The sequence below is a fragment of the Carcharhinus amblyrhynchos genome, chromosome 25 (assembly GCF_965287045.1).
Source record: "Carcharhinus amblyrhynchos chromosome 25, sCarAmb.v2.hapA, whole genome shotgun sequence".
NCBI lineage: Eukaryota > Metazoa > Chordata > Chondrichthyes > Carcharhiniformes > Carcharhinidae > Carcharhinus > Carcharhinus amblyrhynchos.
This window is the reverse complement of record NC_137348.1, coordinates 40,584,526-40,604,947: the sequence shown is the minus strand read 5'-3', so window position 1 is coordinate 40,604,947 and position 20,422 is coordinate 40,584,526. Positions and strand designations below refer to the sequence as shown.

The 20,422-nt window shown below is 45.3% G+C and overlaps 1 protein-coding gene across 1 annotated transcript; it reads right to left on the bottom strand.

Moving 5' to 3' along the window:
* Positions 1-4,157: 4,157 nt before the first annotated feature.
* LOC145358347 (uncharacterized) lies at positions 4,158-19,688 on the bottom strand. Its single transcript, XM_080212300.1, has 2 exons — positions 19,597-19,688; positions 4,158-5,383 (listed from the first exon to the last, which is right to left on the bottom strand). Exons 1-2 carry the CDS (start codon positions 19,682-19,684, stop codon positions 4,521-4,523), a joined length of 951 nt encoding a protein of 316 aa, XP_080068426.1. The 5' UTR covers positions 19,685-19,688; the 3' UTR covers positions 4,158-4,520.
* Between the last annotated feature and the right edge of the window lie 734 nt (positions 19,689-20,422).

The window sequence follows — 20,422 nt, the reverse complement described above, 5'->3', positions numbered from 1 at the left end:
TGCCGCCTGGGCACGTGACACCCGCACGCCCTGGGCGATGTGTTCTCGCGCCTGATTCACTGTCGGTGAGGCCGCCAGAGTGAGGCAGGCGGGCGATTTAAATCTAGTCACTGGTAACCGCCACGATGAACAGCTCCTCATCCGGTGTTGAAGAGCAATCAGTTCATGCCATGACTGTTCCCCACCACTGGGATTGACCTCCTTCTAGCTGCACTAATTTATGAACACCAAGTTCAATTTCGCAGGTTTGTTCTCCTATGTACCAGGGCAGTGGACATATTCATTGAGTAGAGTCCATAACAGCACAGAATCAGGCTCTTTGGCCCATCATTCTGCGTCAGCCATCAAAGCACTTCTCTTATCCTAGTCCCATATTCCAGCAATTAGTCTGAGGTCTTTTAAGTTTATTTATTAGTGTCACAAGTAGGCTTACATTAACACTGCAATGAAGTTTCTGTAAAAACTTCCTAGTTGCCACACTCCGGTGCCTGTTCGGGTACACTGAAGAAGAATTTATTATGGCCAATGCACCTAACCAGCATGTCTTTTGGACTATGGGGCAAATCCGGCACACCCAGAGGAAACCCACACAGACATGGGGAGAACATGATGACTCTTTGAAAACAGTGACCTGAGCTGGGAATCAAACCTGGGTCTCCAGTGCTAACCACCTCTGCTTGTATGCTATGTTGTTTCAAGTGCTTATTTAAATTCTTAAACGTGAGGTTTCCTGTCTCTCCCACCTTTTCAGGCAGAGTTCCAGATTTCACTTGGGGTGAAATATTCCTCAAATCCTCTCTAAATTTCTTGTCTCTTGCCGTAAATCTGTGCCACATGGTATTGACCCCTCTACTCAAAGGATAGGTTTCTTCTGACAAAAGATTGGCTCTATTCCCTCTCCACAGATACTGTCAGACCTTCTGAGATTTTCTGGCATTTTCTGTTTTTGTTCCTATCTGTGACACTCGTAATTTTGTACACCTCAATCAGGTCCCCTCCCTTCAGCCTTCTCTGCTCTCAGGAAAACAACCCCAGCCAGACCAGCCTCTCTTCATCTCTTAGCTGAAGTGCTCCAGCAAAGGCAACATCCTGGTGAATCTCCACAGAATCCTTTCTAGTGCAATCACATCCTTCCTATTATGTGGTTTATGAAATAATAATTGAATATTATTTCATTTTCAATGTGAAGATTTCATACTACCTCTTCTTTTCAGCATTCCCCCAGGAGGAAGCTTGACTTGCTTCCATTCTGGATCGATAGATTCTGAGATTCGGGTGACTGAATCTTAGGGGAAAACATTTAAGGGACATTTTGATGTGGGGGAACTATATGAATGAACAATGGTTGTTGTTGAACCTGTGGGTGGGGGAGGGTGGCTGCTGATTGCCCAGCTATGCTTTCAACTGCCTTGTCCCTGAGCTTTGGAATTCCCTCCCTAAATCTCTGCACCACTCAACATTTATCTCATCTTTTAAAATGAAACCTAAAAATGATACTTCTTTAATCAAGCTTTTGGTCATCTATCCTAATATCTCCCACTGTGGCTCAGTATCAGCATTTTCATTGATAACCTCTTGTTAAGTGCCTTGGGGGTGAGATATGAATGGGGGTATTTAAAGACCCCCATTGTGGTTATTGTTGCATTGATCACAGTCTTTCCGAATTCTACCTTCTGTCCAAAAGAGATAGTTTGGGGTCTGGCAGAGGCAGTGAGGGCTCCATGTATTAGAGATTGTGAAGACTCCAGATAATAGAGATATGGAAGGGTTCCAGGTCTCGAAGATCTCTCCTGCCCTGAATACTGAAGATGGTGAGGACTCCAGGTATTGGGGGCTGGGAGTGTTCTGGTTGATGGAGATGGTGAGGTTTCAGGTTTTGGAAACAGCGAGTGCTCTGGGTGTCGGAGACGGTGGCTGTGATCTTACCGGTTTGCCCCACCCATTGATGGGCAGAGCAAGCCAGTAAAATTGTGCGGAGAGTCGAGAAATCAGGACCGTGCCCAATTTCTCGACTCTCGTGATCTTACCACAACCGGATTTCCGATTTGGTCACTCTCTTGCCCGTTTCTGCAAGAGGCTGAATAAATATTTAAAATTATTTGAATATTAATTTGCACGTTTAGTGAGCCCGAAGCTCAATCATCAGGGCTCACTTGCATTGAGAGGCTCTCTCCGGCAAGTAAAATACCTTTCCTCATGAACGGAGAGCATGCCCTCGGCGGCAGAACCAGAGGCCATTGAGGTCCCCTGGAAGTCCTGGGAAAGGGGGTTGCTGCTTGAGCAGTGCCAGCCTGGCACCTTGACAAAGCCCTCCTGGCTAAGGGCAGTGCCAGAGCCTGGAGGGGCTTGGCCTATGGGATAGAAGAGGAGAGCCCTATGGTGGGTGAGGCCTGGAGGCGGCAGGGCAGCTTGATCAGGGAGGGAGGGAAGCCCACTGTCTTTCTGTCTGCAATCCCGGGTGGAGGATGCAACTGGTCTGGGCGGTGGAAGAGGCTGCAGGGGCTACATTTTCAGGCAGTGTGGGGTTCACAATTGGCCTCAGCCCCCACGATTGCAGGGTGGGGTGGTGCCGGGTTGAAGCTAGCTGCAACAGATCTCTCTCTCTCTCTGTCTCTCTCTGTCAGGCCTCTGCTATTGTACATGTGCAGATCCATGCGCAATAGCTCCTTCTGCTGATTGAAGAAGGTGCCTGGTGAATTAAGCCCCGCCTAGTGCCTCTAGGAGCTTGAAACAATCTAGCTCATTTTTTCACGCACTATGTGCACAGCATTGGGAGTAAAACATCACCCAAAATACAGATCTGCAACTCTCCCATTTTCACACCAGCTGGTCACTTCGAATTTCTCCTGTAAAATTCTGCCCAATGGGTTCTATGGGTTTGGAGATGGAGAGGATTCCGATAGTTGGAGATGGTGAGGGCTGTGGTTATCAGGGACTGTGAATATCCTGAATATTGGAGCCCGTGAAGGCACCAGTTATTTGGGACAGTGAGTGTGCTGGATATTGGAGACGTGAGGGTTCCAGGTGTTATGACAGTGATGGGTCTGGGGAGATTCAAGGATGATGAAGAGTCTGGGTACTCTGATTTGGGCATGAGCCAGGTATCGGAGATGGGGAGGATTCCAGGTTTCAGAGTCAGTGAGGGCTCTAATTATTGGGGACAGTCAATGTCCCGGGGTATTGGAGATGGCCTTGGGTGTCAGAGACGATAAGGGCTACAGAGATCAGAGATGGTGGGGACCCCAGGTGTTGGAGACGCTGCATGATCTGAATATCAGAGACAATGAGGGCTCTGAGTGTGAGTATCCAAGGAATACAAAACTGTTTTCCTTGCAGCATTTCCAGTGTTGGACTATTTAGTACAATCATAGGTGAAGCTGGATTTTCGATAAGAACATCCTTAGCCAGGATGAACATTGACATGTACGAGTGCTTGTTGAACGTAACTTTACATCCTACTGAATTGTTTCTCAGCACCAGCAACAATTCTTACTTTGGTAAAATAAAAATAATAAATATATTTGTTATATATGTATAACACTTATTTACAAATTAAAAATATTTATGTTTCAGGGACCTGTGAAAATTTCATCATGCGAGGAAAAATATTGTGATTCCGTGCTCCAAAGAAGGGACTCTGCCGTCTTTCCCCAGTTCGATCTATAGGTGACACCAGTGCCACGTTGACACTGTTGAATCTTAACTACCCCCTGAAGTATCTTATCAAATCACTTGGTCATATCAAATAGGCTCACAACTACCAAATCATAACAATGGCAAAGAGGATGGGCAATAAATGACAGTTTTGCCAGACATGCCCACATTCTAAGGATTAATTTTATGATAAAAGCTGTTTAAAAAAAAGAAATAAAAAATGTCAACTGGATGCTTTAGTTCTCATAACAAATAGTGAGATATCAGCAGTGAGAGACAAACTGACAATAATAGATAGACACATTAACAGCAAAAATGTGCCAACAGCAGTGAAATCTAAGACAGGCAAGGGGACACAGAGCAACACAAAAAGAAAAAAATAAATAACATAGATTAATTACTTTATGATAATGTTTCCTGCATACAGTGAGAACACAACAAAAAAGGCACAAAAAATGTTTAATTCCAGGCATAAGAATCAGGCAAACAAGCCAAGGGCAAAATATATTGTAGACAGGTGCCCGGATTGTGGCAGTTAGCAATGGTGTTTGCAGCACCTTTCTGGTCCCGTAGGGGTGATCTGAAGTTGGAATCAAGGCACACATCTGGGATTGTGTAAACTGTAGAAAGTCCTTCTTGTCCAATGTCAGACTGAACTGCCTAGCATACTTGAAGTGGACAACAGATATCAAAAACCCTTTCATTCTCCAGCATCAACATCCCTCATTTTGATCAATGCAACAGTTCACCAGTGAATGTGTGCTATTCTTGAATTATGACCTCATATGCAGAAGAAAGTCTGGACAGATAAAATTTTAAGTGAGGAAAGAAACAGTTTGCATTGAATTTTCTTTGCATTTCTGATGCTAATCCTCTGCTCCTGCCTGATCCATCTCTCCAACAAATGACGGTGCTCTTTCGTAAGTTGCTACTTGATCTTGTTCTTCAACACTCTTGGCTATTGCAATGCTATTCTGATGATCGTCAGACCTTTCACTGGCCCTCTGTTCAATGATCAGAGCACTATTTCCAGTGCTAGTGCTGAAAAATTCCAGTTCATTTCTTTCAACAGCTGGAGGACTGGTCTCAGAGTGCATCTGTTCCACACTTGAGGGCCTAATTTCAGTGCTACTACTGAAAAATTCCTGTTCGCTTTCTCCAAAGGGTTTAAGACTGCTCTCGGAGGGCATCTGTTCCATATCTGGAGTGCGAATGCTGAGTAATACCTGTTCACTCTTTTCAGATACTGGACTATTGATCTCAGAATGTGTCTGTCCCATATCAGGGGTGCTAATGCTGCGTTCTTCCTGTTCACTTCTTTCAGCAACCTGAGGACTGGTCTGTTTGTCAGAGTATATCTGTTCCACACTTGGGGACGTAACTTCAGAGGTGGTGCTGCGTTCTTCCTGTTCACTTCTTTCAGCAACCTGAGGACTGATCTGTTCGTCAGAGTATACCTGTTCCACACTTGGGGACGTAATTTCAGAGGTAGCACTGCGTTCTTCCTGTTCACTTTCAGCAACTTGAGGACTGATCTGTTCGTCAGAGTGTATCTGTTCCACACTTCGAAAGTGCATTTCAATGCTAGTGGTGGTAAATTGCTGTTCATTTCTTTCGTCTACTAGGAGACTAATCCCAGAGTGTGACTGTTCCACACTTAGAGACCTAATTTCAGGATCAGTACTGAGATCTTGCTCTTCAATCCTCTTTATAGTTTGCACCTCGTCTCCTGGATGACAGTGAAACAGTATCAAATTTTGCAGTTTAGTAAAGATCACTCTGCACTTAATACACCACAGGTCCTGTCACAAGTTGCTCTTATTACATATGCTGTCTTAGACATAAAACCGTTTTTGAGGAGATCAGATACCCGATACCCGATTCTATTGTTCTATATCAGATACCCGATTCTATTGTTCCTATAGAACAATAGAATGATACAGCACAGAAGGAGGGCAGGTAGGTAACTAACGGTAATCTACAAGTGATCATAGGCATCACTCTCCATTAGAGAGAGACAATTAATTGTATAGCTTGAGGTGGCACCAATCTGGATCAAACATGGGGCAAGACAAGAAGCCAGTCCTCCATGAACTACCACTGCTGGTACAGGGATTCAACCCATGTTGTTGGCACCATTCTGCACTGCATTCTAGCACACTGAACTAAATGAAAGAGGCCAAATCAAGATAATAGAACAGTTTCACCAATACTTGAAAGTAAGGGTAAAAATTAACAACACTTTATCTGCTTTTCGATGTACTAAGAAACATAAGTCAATGCCATAGTTAACCCATCATTGTAAAAACTGGCTACAGCATAAACTGGATATCCCAAGGCCAGAAGATCAAAATTACATAGTAGGCCAAAGTAAATGGGACACATTCTGTCTTTGGCATCATAGATGTCTCAGATAAAGGAACAGCAGTGGTTTTATGCAGTCTAAGGGCCGATTCAACATGGGATGGATTCATTCTTTCTCTATACTACCCCATGCTAGCTGTAGCAAGACTAGACACAGAGAAAACATCTCTCTATATCCTGCTTTGGGTATGTAATTTCAAGATTCATATGTTTTAGAATTATAACTTTCAATTTGTAGATTGAAATTTTTAAATGGAGGTCATTTAAAACACTGGTGAGAAGCTGGTAAATAAACTCTAAAGTAATTGCAATTCAAAGAACAGGCTATATTTATTCAATAAGGTCAGAGGTAGAAGTGGGAAAACATTAAACAATGATGGCCCCTTTCTCAGTTTCTTGGTAGAGATGAGATGTCTGCCGTTGTCTTCATAAGCAGTGTAAATTATTGTACGTCCTTACTTAATGTTGACTCACAGCATTGTTTCACTTGACTAAGTAAGTCCTGCAGGACTTACTCAGCCAGGACAGGACTTCACTAAGTCAGGTAGGACTTACTCAGTTAATGTCAGGGCATCGGGGAGAGTTTAGAACAAAGATCTAGGGATACAATTCATAGTTCCTTGAAAGTGCAGTCATAGTTGGACAGAGTGGCGAAAAAGGCATTCAGCATACTTGGTTTCATTGGTCAGAACATTAAATACAGGAGTTAGGAAGTATTGTTGACATTGTATAAGATATTGGTGAGGCTTGGAATAATGTGTACAGTTCTGGTCACCCTATTATAGAAAGGATATTATTAAACTAGAAAGAGTGCAGAAAAGATTCACTAAGGTGTTACTGGGACTTGATGGATTGAGTCATAAGGAGAGGCTGAATAGACTGGGACTTTTTTCTCTGGAGTGTAGGAGGCTGAGGGATGACCTTAGGGAGGTCTATAAAATAATGAGGGGCATAGATCAGCTGGATAGTCAACTTCTTTTCCCAAAAGTAGGGGAGACTAAAACTAGAGGGCATAGGTTTAAGGTGAGAGGGGAGAGATGCAAAAGGGTCCAGAAGTGGTGAGTGTCTGAAATAAGCTGCCAGAGGTAGTAGTAGAGGTGGGTACAATTTTGTCTCTTAAAACAATTACATGGGTAAGATGGGTATAGAGGGATATGAGCCAAATATGGGCAATTGGGATTAGCTTAGTGGTTAAAAGAAAGGACAAGTTGGGCTGAAGGGCCTGTTTCCATACTGGAAAACTCAATGACCTTACTGTCATTAACAAAATAGTAGCCATATCTCCATTTAATGTTGCCAGTTTCACTTCAACATCATTCGCAGCAGACTTCCACTTCTATGGTCTGCCTGCTCAAATGATCTTTCCCACAGCGCTTCTTCTCTTGCCATTAGTCCCTCTATCTTCCGCTGTTGCTTCCTGGTGTTGTTCCCGCCTTTGCCCTCACTTTGCATTGCTTCCTGCACTTGTCCCTCACCCTGGTCTGCAACCTCTGTTCTTACCGCTCCACTCCTGGTTCGTGGCTCTGCTCCCGGTTCCTGCTACTGTCTTTGCTCCTAGCTCTGCTCCTCGCTCTTGCTGCTGAACTCGCACTCAAGTCCTGGGTTTCATCTTGTGGCTGTGGATGGTGGGTGCAGGTAGTCCTTGGGCTCCAGTTACTACTTGCACTGACCAACTTCTGCCACAAGATGAAGGCTGGTCAACCTAAAAGTACTGCATTGTAGAGGGAGTGCACTGTATTCTTTTAAACATTTGCATTATATATTTATTTTATCTTTGCTAATGTTTTGCAAGTTATTTCAGCTCGGAATGCAGTGCTGCACAGGAATGATACAGTACTTCAATTTACACATTGTTTTTTCCTGAGTGAGTAATGTTCAAAGGAACTCTGACTTTAACATTGATCCCTAGGGGAATCTTTGATTCAATTAATCTCACAGTTTTCAAAAACTCAACCATAACTTCAAAATCTTAAATGAAGACTCCCTGTAAACATGGGATTTCCCAGAACAAAGGAAAGATTTGGAAATTCGAGATTGTTAGTTTAAATCTCCAACTGGAACATACTAGATGTACAAAATTGCTGCAGAGATTGATGCAGGGAGGGATTTTTTGGCTATGTTTAACCTCTGTGTGATTTCTCGCAAAAGAAGAGTCAGTTGGAGCCTGGATGCAGATTTGAGACAAGTAGAGAGAAAATATGCCTGGAGCTATCTAGGGTGTTTTCTGATGTTGAGTCACAAAACAAGAGTGCTGTGAGGCCTATATTTGAGCTGGAGAGGCCACAATCAAGCAGTGCTTAAGCAGACTTGGAGGGCGGCTTCGCTGGATACTAGTGAAAGAATCCCAAGAAATTTCATATCTGGTGAATAGGAGTAAACTTTATTTATTAGTCACAAGTAAGACTTACATTAATACTTTAATGAAGTTACTGTGAAATTCCCTGGATTTGAATTTCCATATCTTCCCTTTCTTCTGGGAAATCACGTGTTTACAGGGTGTCTTAAGGTTTTGAAGTTGTGGTTGAATTCTTGAAGACTGTGACATTAATTGAAACAACTTTGTGAATAAAAGGTTCCCCTAGGGATCAATGTTAAAGTCACAGGAACACTGAGGAGAATCAAAGTGAATTCTGGAGGGCTGTTGCAAACCTAGGTCTCAGGAAAAGTGAAGGAACTCTCAAGATTTTGTATAGTATAGGGGAACTCTTGTGTGGAAATACAAGTAGAACAGTGATGTTCTGTTGCAATGTTCAGGCTTAAAGAATGCGTTCACAAAAGAGAGCATTAACTTAGTAGTATTTGCTTCATTTACATTCCGTACAACGAAGGCGTCTTGTTTAAAAAGTGAAATTTTGTGGTGTAATTATTTCAGTTAACAACTGGGAGTTGAGTTTTCGTTTAGAAGTTATGGGTCTCCCTCGAGATCAGAACAATTGTCATATGAATATGTCATAATTCCAAACTTTGAAGAATTCAGTTTTGGCCTCTTGCACATCCTGAATTCCCTCTCCCCATCATTGGCTGTCGTGTTTTCAGCTATCAAGACCCTCGGTTCTGGAATTCCCTCACTTTACCTCTTTGCCTCTCCACCTTTCTCTAAGATAGTCTAGCAAACCTACCTTTTGACTAAGTTTTTGGTCACCCGTCCTAATATTCCCTTATGTTGATCAGTGTAAAATTTTGTTTGATAATCCTCCTGTGAAACATCTTGGGTTGGTTTGCAAGGTTAAAGGTACTATATAAATGCATTTTTTTTGTTGTTGAATACCTCTCACTACTTAACTCATTGTGAAACCCTCATTTTCCACATCAGCCATCCTTGTGGCCCCAGTTCAACTGACGATTAAAAACTATTTAGTGTTGAATTAAGGCCTACTTGATACAAGGTCTCAAGACTATTAGAAACACAAGAAGCAGAAGTAGCCTATCCCCCCATTCAACATAATCATGGGTGATCTTGGGATTTGACTCCACTTTCCTGCCTGTTGCCCATATCTTTTGATTCCACAGGAGATTGAAACCTGCCCATCCCAGCCTTAGATGTATTCAATAGTGGAACATTCACAACCCTCTGGGGTACAGAATTCCAAAGACTTACAATGCTTTGAGTGAAATAAATTTCTCCTCTTCTGCTTTCTAAATGATCAATCCCTTACCCTGAGACTGTGTCCCTGCCTTTTAGATTCCCTGACCACAAAAACAATCTCTTAGCATCTACCCCATGGATGCCCATCAGATCTTGCATGTTTCAATGAGATTGCCTCTCATTCTTCAAAGCTGCAGAGAATATAGACCCAATTTGCTAGGAACAACCCACTCATCCCAAGGACCAGTTTAATGAATGTTCACTGTACTATTTCCAGTGCAAGTATATTTTTTACTTGGAAACCAAAACTGCACTCAGTGTTCCAGATATCATCTGACCAAAGCCCTGTACAGTTGTAGCAAGTTGTCTTTAGTCCTGTACTTCAATCCTCCAACAATATAGGTCATCATGCTAATTGCTTGCTGCCCCGGAATTCTAACTTTCTGCATTACTTGTACAAGTACACCCAAATTTCTTTCAACATCAGTACTTAACAGCTTCACATCTTTGAAAAAACCATTCTGCTTTTCTATTCTTTCAAACAAAGTGATTCTGTACATTAGGCGTTTCTGTACATCAGGGGGCGTTTAAGAGATCCATGGATAGGTTTATGGACGAAAAGGGATTGGTTTAGGTTAGTGGGTCATTGTTTTTTAACTGGTCGGCGCAACATCGTGGGCCGAAGGGCCTGTTCTGCGCTGTAATGTTCTATGATCTATGTTCTTTGTTCTATTACAATCCATCTGCTATTTTGTTTCCTGTCAATCTGTCTATATCTCTTTTCAGCCTCACTTTGTTCTCCCCACAGCTTACCTTTCCACCTAGCTTTGTATCATCAACAAACTTAGATCCATTACTCTGTCTCTTCATCAAAGTAATTAATATAGATTGTAAATCTATAGTGTTGGGTATCCTAAATTGCATAGACAAGTTCCCTGGGCTGGATGGAATCTATCCCAGGTTACTAGGGGAGGCAAAGGGAGGAACAGCTGGGGCCTTTACAGATGTCTTCACATCCTCTTTGACCACAGATGAGGTTCTAGAAGACTGGAGAATAGCCAATGTTGTTCCCTTGTTTAAGAAAAGGATAATCTATGAAATTATAGACTGGTGAACATTGCGTCTGTGTTGGGGAAGCTTTTGGAGAGGATACTGAGGGACAGGATATATGCACATTTGGAAGAAAATGGACTCATTAGTGACAGGCAACATGGTTTTGTACGGGGAACGTCATGTCTCACCAACTTGATTGAGTTTTTTGAAGAGGTGACTACGATAATTGATGAGGGAAGGGCTGTGGATGTAGTTTATATGAATGTTTGACAAGATCCCACATGGCAGATTGGTGGAAAAACTAAAATCACATAGGATTCGGACTGCGTTAGCTAGGTGGATACAGAACTAGCTTGGTTATAGAGACAGAGAGTAGCGATGGAAGGGTGTTTTTCAGAATGGAGATCTGTAGCTAGTGGTGTTCTGTAGGGATCATGCTGGGACCTCTATTGTTTGTAGTATATATAAATGACATGGAGGAAATGTGGTCTGATTAGTAAGTTTGCGGATGACACAAAGATTGCTGGAGTTGCTGATAGTGCCAGGGATTGTTGGAGGATACAAGAGGATATATATAGATTGGAGACTTGGGCACAGAAATGGCAGATGAAGTTTAATCTGGAGAAATGCGAGGTGATGCATTTTGGAGGATCAAATTTAGGCGTGAATTATACTATAAATGGCAGAACCCTTAGGAACATTAAAATACAGAAAGATCTGGGGCATGCAGGTCCACAGTTCCCTAAAAGTGGCAACACAGTTGGCCAAGGTGATTAAGAAGGTGTATGGCATGCTTCATCAGCTGGGCATTGAATACAAGAATTGGGAAATTATGTTTCAGCTCTCTAAAAGCTTGGTTAAACCGCATTTGGAGTATTGTGTGCAGTTCTGGTCACCATATTACCAGAAGGATGTGGAAGCTTTGGAGAGAGTGCATAGAAGGTTCACCAGCATGTTGCTTGGTCTCAAGGATGTTGACTACGTGGAGAGGTTGAATAAACTCGGATTGTTTTCACTGGAAAGACAGAGGCTGAGGGGAGACCTGATTGAGGTCTACAAAATTATGAGAGGCATAGGCAGGGTGGATAATCAGAAACTTTTCCTAGGGTGAAAGTGTTAATTATAATGGGGTACAGGTTCAAGGTGAGGGGGGAAAGTTTAAGGCCGACGTGCAAGGGAAGTTTTTCATGTAGAGAGAGGTGGATGACTAGAACACGCTGCCAAAGGAAGTGGTGGATCTAGAACAAAGAATCTATTGATTCCCAGGAATGTCCTGAGGTTCTTGATCCTTAACTAGAACAATCTTTTGATTCACTCAATCTCTAGTTTGCTCATGTGCCTATCTAGGTAAGCCTTAAACAACTCTAGCATGTCTGCCTTCACCACCTTACTTGGCAGTGCATTCCAGGCCCCCACAACACTGTGTGTCAGAAACCTCCCTCTAACATCTGAATTATACCTCGCTCCTTTCACCCTAAGCCCTAAGATGTATCTGGATGGGTACGTGAATAGGGAGGGAATAGAGGGTACGGACCGAGTAAGGGCAGGATGTTTTTTTTAGTTTAGTTAGGGCACAGGCTTGAAGGGCCAAAGGGCCTGTTCCTTTGCTGTACTTTTCTTTGTTCTTAGAAAATAGTTGAAACCCTTCATTGAACCTTGTAGAACGCCACTGTTCACTACCCACCAACTTGAAAATATCTTATTTATGTCCATTCTCTGTTTCCTGTCTGTTAGTCAATCCTCTTTCCTTGACAATATACTGCCCCAACTCCATGTGATCTTATTTTGCCTATTTACCTTTCCAATGGCAACATATTGAATACCTTTTGGAAATCTGGGTTTACCATAGAATCCCTACAGTGCAGAAGGAGTCCATTCAGCTCATCAAGTCTGCACTATCCAAAGAGCATCTTTACCCAAGCCCACCCCTCGCCATATCCCTGTAACCCCACGCATTACCATGGTTAATACATCTAATCTACTCATAGACACATGAACAGGCAGGGTACAGAAGGATACAGGTAGTTGGTCTAGATAGGATAACATGATCAGTGCAGGATTAGTGGGCCGAAGGGCCTGTTTTGTGCTGTATTGTTCTTTGTTTTTTAACATCCTTGGACACTAAAGGGCAATTTAGCATGGCCAATCCACCTAACCTGCATATCTTTGGACAGTGAGAGGAAACCCACACAGATGGGGAGATCATGCAAACCCCTCACAATCAGCCAGTCACCCAGGGCCAGAACCACTGTGAGGCAGCAGGGCTAACCACTGTGCCACTATGCCACCCATGGCGTTTACTACATTTACTGGTTCCCGTTTAGTTACCTTACTAGCCAAACCTTCAAAAAGCTCAGATAAATTTGTTAAACAGGGCGTCCTTTTAGTAAAACCATGTTGACTTATTCTAACCATACTATGTTTTTCTAAATGAATTGCTATCACTTCCTTAGCAATAGATTCCAGTATTTTCCCAATAATTGATGTCAGACTAACTGGCCCTGTAACTTCCTGTTTTCTCTCTCCTTCCTTTCTTCAAAAATAGAGTAACATTTGTAAAGCTCCAATCTGATGAGACCATTCTCGGTTTCAAGGAATTCTGGAAAGTCACAGCCAGTGTATCCAATATCCCTGCAGCTATCTCCTTTAGAACTCTAAAGTGTAGTACATGAAGCTCCGGGCATTTGTTAGATCTTAGTTCCCTAAGTTGCTTCAAAACCATTTTTCTGTTGATATTTCTGCAATTTCCCTCATGTTTTAACCCCTAATTTACTATTTATTTCTGGTATGAAACTTGGATCTTCTACTGTGAAGACAGACACCAAATCTTTGTTCAATGCCTCTGCCAGTTCCTCATTCACCATGATAATTTCTCTTTACTTTAGCTACTCTCTTTTTACATACATATAAAAACTCTTACACTCTGTTATTATATAACTGGTTTGTATACTCTCGTATCCTGGATGTGATTCACCCGAATTGGCTATAAGTGTTCATGCCAGCAGGAAAAGCAAAGTGTTTCCCACTGGCAGCAATCAGCAAGCCTCATTCGGCCTATTCTAATAGGCCAGCATACCCCCCACGTGAATCAAGCTGACTTTTGGACTCCAGCAGTGCCTGATTCACTGCATTTGAGAATCGTCTCAACTTTGACAAGTAGGCGTAGCATTTAAGCACTCCCCACAGCATCCAACTTCATTTCAGCCAACACCTTGGCTGCAAGAAGAGCTACCCCAAGGTTTCCAGATGCTGACATGGACCAGATGCTGACACTGTCGAGGAGAGGAGGGCCACTCTATTTTCAAGGGTTGTGAGGAAACAATTTGCCAATCTGGTGGCTGAAGCCTGGAATGCAGTGGCAGAAGCAGTCAGCTGCAAGAAGGACCGAAATAAGATGAATGACCTGCTCTGAACTACAAGAGTGAGTACCCACCTGTCTACCCCTGACATCATCCCCGTCTCTAACCTCTGGCATCTTACCTTAAACCCTTAAAAACTTCAAACACCCAGACTACCACCATACCACCATCAGTCATAACCCCCAACCCTGGCGCCACTCCCCCTACCTCCCCAGCAAACACCATCACCACATCTCACAGGCTATGCTCAGTGCCCACACATGCCACTTGATGTCAAGCACCCCCTCCCCCCCACAAATCCCCCTCTCCCCCATAGCCGACCGGCCACCCTCTCACAATGTGTTCTTTGTGTCTCCCTAGGACAAGATTTCACGCAACCAGAGGGAGTGTGGAAAGACAGGTCCTGCCATGCTCGAGCTACCCATCTTCACCCGCTTTGAGGAGAGGGTGCTGGTAATCTGAGATGCCCCTGAGTGAGCAGTGGCTGAATGTGAGGTTGGATTTCTTCAAGCAAGTGAGTCCAATGCACCATTATCTTGATCTTCAAGCGAGAATATCATTTCACACATCTGGGATATTCCCAAAAGCTGACCCAATTTCCTTTCTCTTCCAGGTTCTCTAGGTGATGCCAGCTCATCCAGGTATTGCACCCCCTGGCCAAGCCCTTGGGGTGCCACAGACCACAGGTCCGGGGAGGACACTGAATTCCCAGCACAGCTTTCACCAGCACCATCCACCAGTGCAGACATACTCACCTTAATAGGACATATTAGTGGTCAGGCTTCTGGGGCACTTTCTGGTGGGCATCATCCTAGCTGCTGTTGCACGTTGGGACATTCAAGTGAACCATCATTCAGAGGTTGATATCTCAAGGCAGATGTTGATTCTTTGGAAAAGCTCATCCCAGCACTTGTGCAGGTGCAAAAGCAGAGCCAGGATTTATAGGAGGGGGTGTCATCAACCTTGCAGCAAGGCACCTGGAGGAATCCGGAAGCCTTCTCACACAGGAGATGATGCTGGCAATGTGTGGTACCCAGGCCAACATAACAAGGGTGGCATCCTAGTGGAAAGTCTGGGGCAAGACATCCAAGCCATGTCTGATGATGTCCAAAGCTTCACTCACTCCGTGATATCCGTAGCTGGAGTGCACGACAGCAGGTCCCAGTTGCATATGGGACACGTTCCAGATTCAGAGGGACGCTGCTGAGGCACTCCAGAGTTTGGCCCAGCTACGGGGGACCAGGGCTGATGGCTTTCAGAGCATGGCCCACTCAATGAAGGACATATCCCTGTCACAGAGGTCCGTGGCTGAGGGCATTGCCAATATGGCTCAGACAATGGCAGGCTTCCAGGACTGGCTTCGCCAGATGACGTCAAAGTATCTGGAGCTCACTAGAGCAGCCCCTCCATCCTATGGAGTGGGAGGTCAGCGAGCACCCCAAGTGAGGAGGAAGTGCTAGAGCCTGGGGCCTCCCACCAGAGACACCCCAGCAGTCTCCAGACATTCTAAATTCCACTCCCCTCCACTGTGACCCCACCCCCCCATCCCCCTGACAGCAGCCCATTGAGTGGGAAGCAGGCAGAACAGGATGACACAACATCACCTGTGATACACAAAAGTTGGCCACAACCCTCCAGGTCCAGCGTCTCCTAAGGATGCTCCCTGGGCATCACAGGCCAAAAGGCTCAGAAAGCAGCAGGCCACCTCCACTTCAGGTGTGCAACCTGGGGGAACACCTAGAAGGAGCAGGAGCAAATATAAGATTAGAAAGATGCAGGGGGAGCATTGAGTTGGCACGAGTGCTACTGCGTTAGGGAAAAGGGGCACGGAATATTAAATCTCATTATTAAACCAATGTTCACATCCAGATTGAGTTGCCTTTCACTGTGTGGGTACCCTCAGCAGTGGGGGTGAGGAAGTGAGGGGTTGGAATTTTTCTGTCTCCATATAAATGTAAAATAATGATTTAATGTGCCTGACTTAGTGCAGTTTATAATTTTATGGAGAAATGGCAGAGGTTTTAAAAAAAGTATGACCGCAAATGACCTCTGATCTTCACACAGGTCCTACAGCCTTACCCTCAAGTGGGAGGCCCTGAGAGCACCAGTCTTAGACATTCTGATTTGACAGCATCACCATTCAGTGAGGCAGAACTCTCTCCCTTCATCTCAGCTGTGTCCCAGAAGAAAGTGCTCCCATCACACACTCAGGAATGAGCTGGGAGGTCAGTGGAATGTCATGAAAAAGACATTCTGTGACAATAAGGAACACCACAGCTTTCCTCACAGCGAATCGTCATCACCGTCCTGACTTGCTGACACTGCCAACCCAGGCTCATCACCCTGGCGTGAAGTAAGTGACCCTTGGAGGGGGAGGGGAAGCACATTCTGTGGGTCAGGGAGCGGAGGGGGAGCACACTCTGTGGGTCAGGGAGGGGAGCACGCTCTGTGGGTCGGGGAGGGGAGGGGGAGCACACTCTGTGGGTCAGGGAGCAGAGCACGCTCTGTGGGTCAGGGAGGGGAGGGGGAGCACACTCTGTGGTTTGGGGGAGGGGAGGGGGAGCACAGTCTGTGGTTTGGGGGAGGGGGAGCACTCTGTGGGTCGGGGAGGGGAGGGGGAGCACTCTCTGTGGGTTGGGGGAGGGGAGGGGGAGCACAGTCTGTGGTTTGGGGGAGGGGGAGCACTCTCTGTGGGTCGGGGAGGGGAGGGGGAGCACACTCTGTGGGTTGGGGGAGGGGAAGCACACTCTGTGTGGAGGGGAGGGGGAGCACACTGTGTGTCGGGGAGGGGGAACAGACTCTGTGGGTTGGGGAGGGGGAGCACACTCTGTGTGTCAGGGAAGGGAGGGGGAGCACACTCTGTGTGTCAGGAAGGGGAGGAGGAGTACACTCTGTGTGTCGGGGAGGGGAGGGGGAGCACATTCTGTGGGTTGGGGAGGGGGAGCACACTCTGTATGTCGGGCAGGGGAGGAGGAACAACTCTGTGTTGGGGGAGGGGAGGGGAAGCACACTGTGTGTGTCGGGGGAGGGGAGGGGGAGCACACTGAGTTGGGGGAGTGACAGATTCTGTGGGTTGGGGAGGGGGAGCACACTCTGGTGGGGAAGGGGAAGGGGAAGGGGAGCAGATTCTGTGACTCAGGTAGAACCCTATGATTCTATGTACAGAAAGAGGCCATTTGGCCCATCGAGTCTGCACGGACCACAATCCCAATTAGGGGACGGGAGGTGGAGCACACTCTGTGGGTCAGGGAAGGGGGAGCATAATCTGTGGGTTGAGGAAAAAGTTGAAAGGAAGAGGGGGAGACAACGGTTGATCGAAGGGGAAGAAAGTAAACGGGGTGAAGGGATGTAAGATGCTGGACATTTATCCTCCTTGGTGGCAAATCTAGAGGTTCGGAGGGCATCCCTCGTCCTCCACCCCTGTGGGACCCTGGCTGCCGCCTGACCTATGTCCTCCGCAGCCTCCTCATCGATCCCACTAGGGTTCGTCTACTCCTCTGATGAGGCTGCCTGTTCCTCCTCGTCCTCTCTGGGCTAGATTGTGAAGCACACAGCAAGTGACCGGGATCCTCACAACCCTCTGGGGGCTGTATTGAAAAACCCTACCAGAGCAGTCCAAACAGTGCAACTGCATCGCCAGGAGGCCCATGCAGCACTTGATGATGCTCCTGGTGGCAGAATGGGCCTCACTACAGCGGTTCTCTGCCTCAGTCAGGGTTCTCAGCCTGGGGCCTCCGCCTCGGCCTGGGGTCTTCGCATAGCTTTCATAAGCCACGATCTTAGCAGGTAGCTGACTTTCACAACCACCGGACACATGTGCCCTCCTCCTCCTCCTGTCGATGCCAGAAGTGCGAGTACCTGGCACTGTCTTCCCCATGAAGGCAGAGGCATTGGTGGCATATCTTTCCCAACAGCTCATGAAAGGACAAGTTCTTCCTGTAGACCCATGGCTGACAGTATCGATGTCTTCTTACCCCCTCTTTAGCCTGATGGGCAGCCAATACCTAAGCCTCTGCGGCAGCCAATGTTGTAGAGCTGGCTGCTGTGGTGCTGGGTCAGGCCTGGGCTGGCCCTGTGTCCTTGCCACATCCTGTGTGCCTCAGTGCCAGTCAGCTGCAGTACAGCAAGCTGGCCTGGCTCCAAGCACTTCCAGCCCGCTGATTAAAAGTAGATCAGTGGATTTGCATAATTAACAGGTTCCTGCTCGGTCTGGACTGGAACCCGCTCGAGCTCAGTTTGGGTGGGAACCCAACTGGGGCTGGTCTGGGATGGCTGGGTGAACGGTGACGGATCTGCCAGTGTGGTGACAATCCCGTTTTAGCCCTGACGCCTGGACTGGAATCAAATCTAGGACTCAGGTACAAAGACAGAGTACTGTTGTTTATGGTAAGAATTTAGTCCGCTTGTTTTCACACTAAGATTACAAAATAGTTACTGTAAGCAGCAGCATGCTACATTTCCTAAATACGTAAATCCCTTGAGATTTTCCATTTCTTGTGCCTAGTGTGTGCTGTTATAATCTAGTTGTGAATTTGAGACATTGGCAGTGTTTCGAGGTAGTTTCTGTACTCAAGTTACCGTAACTGCATCTGCAGCTTTTAAAAAGTTAAAGGTGTTAACTCTGGTTGTTGAGTCTTGTCACCATAGGTTGGGCTGTGGCGGGAGGTTGTTGCCAGACACACACACACACACACACACACACACACAGTACTTGTCCTGGAGACTCTAGGAATTACAGTTTAACCTGAACATTATTGTGACGAACCCAGGGGAAAAATTACAAGGGCATTAAAAATGTTTTGTGTTCCTTCTCAATTTCTCTGCATGCTTTCCTTAATAGTTAGACTGGGGATTAGGGGAGATGGGCAGTTGGAGTTTGGATATCATGCAAGGGAACCTCCAAGAATATACCTACCTGTAGTTGAGAATCCATCAAACATCAAAACCAACAAAAATAAAAAAAATGTTGGCAAAATGCAGCCAATCAAGCAGCAGCAGAGGGAGCGCAGGCGAGTTAACCTTTTGCATTGATGAACTTTCATCAGAACTACTATCTATCGCTTTAAAGGCCTATGTGGACCAAGTCGGAGCTGGAGACTAGTTGTTGAGAAAAGAAATACAGTTGTGGGAAGGGATTTTGGGAACAAATGATCGAACATAAAGAAAGGAAATCTAGGGGAAGCAAACACGATTAAAAAAAAGACAAATAATCATATGATGGGAAGGAATAAAATTTCCTCAAGGTGGGAAATCTTAGAATTAAACAATCAAGATGCTAGAAATTTGAAATGGGGCTAAAAGATTCCATTCTGCAATTTTGTTCTCCGCAGAACCTGCCTGATTCACTGCGTTTTCAGTTTTTGTTTCACATTTCCAGCATTTGAGGTACTTCGTTTTTTTTCTTGTCTCAATGATAAAGACAAGTCTCAAAGACTTCCTCCCAGATCCACGGGATAGTTACTCAAATACTTACTGATGGTGGAACACACTGCATCAACTGCACAGACTTTCAGATTTCAAAGCTTGGACGATAAATTTAGTGGTTTTGTAGGCAATGGGTAAAATGGAGGTGTTACTCACCTGGCTTCACAAGTACATGCAGAGTGAGGTCGCTCTCTGCATCAGCCTCTGTATAGGTCCGGTTATCCACAATGTCCTTTGTTTCCATTTTCCCATTCTGCAGCAAAAAGAGCAAGTCAGTCAATGATGGACAACATTGAACAGCAGATTGATGGTCATGTGGCTATACACCAACCTCAACTGGCACACCTTTGATTTCAAAAGCCAGTACACGTCCGCAGGAACAGATATTCAGGACTCATACACACTGAGATAAGCTGATGCAGCAAGCACAGCTCACGATTTCCACTTCCCTTTACCCATCTGCTTCTTATTTGACAGCCCTGTACCCGTCACTTTCCAACCGCATTGCCAACGGCAACTCCAGACGTCCTTCCTTTCTCAGGGATACTGCAGCAGGAGAATGTTTTGGAAAGAAATCTAGCTGGTTGTTTTTTCATGGTGGCAAGTTTCTTTCCTTCACCCACCAAGGTAGTGTTGGCAACACTGGAATATGAAACATTCTAGGTTTTCAGTAGCAGGGGTTAAATGAAGAATAACATTCCCTCTACCTTGCTCATTAAGTTCTCCCATGTTAAAGGCAGCATAGGTTAGATCAAGGCTGACTGTCTACAATAGACTAACAGTGGATGTCATGATCTATCGCCACCTATCATCAAGGAATTGGGCACTCAATGCTTGCACGCTTGGTTTGAGACTTGATTTTGTGTGACTGGGAGAACTCACCGGTGTAATGTCAGGGTGCTGTACGTTGTCACATAAGTTTGAAGATTGAGCTGAAGTCATCTGCAAATCCCTTCCATAGATCTCATTGAAACGTCCTGTC

Bases quoted from the DNA above. Each gene is read 5' to 3' on its own strand.
- LOC145358347 (XM_080212300.1), bottom strand. From the start codon at position 19,684: ATGGAAACAAAGGACATTGTGGATAACCGGACCTATACAGAGGCTGAT. The intron at 5,384-19,596 runs GTGAGTAACACC...ACTGTCATCCAG, and splicing joins GCATGTACTTGTGAAGCCAG to GAGACGAGGTGCAAACTATA.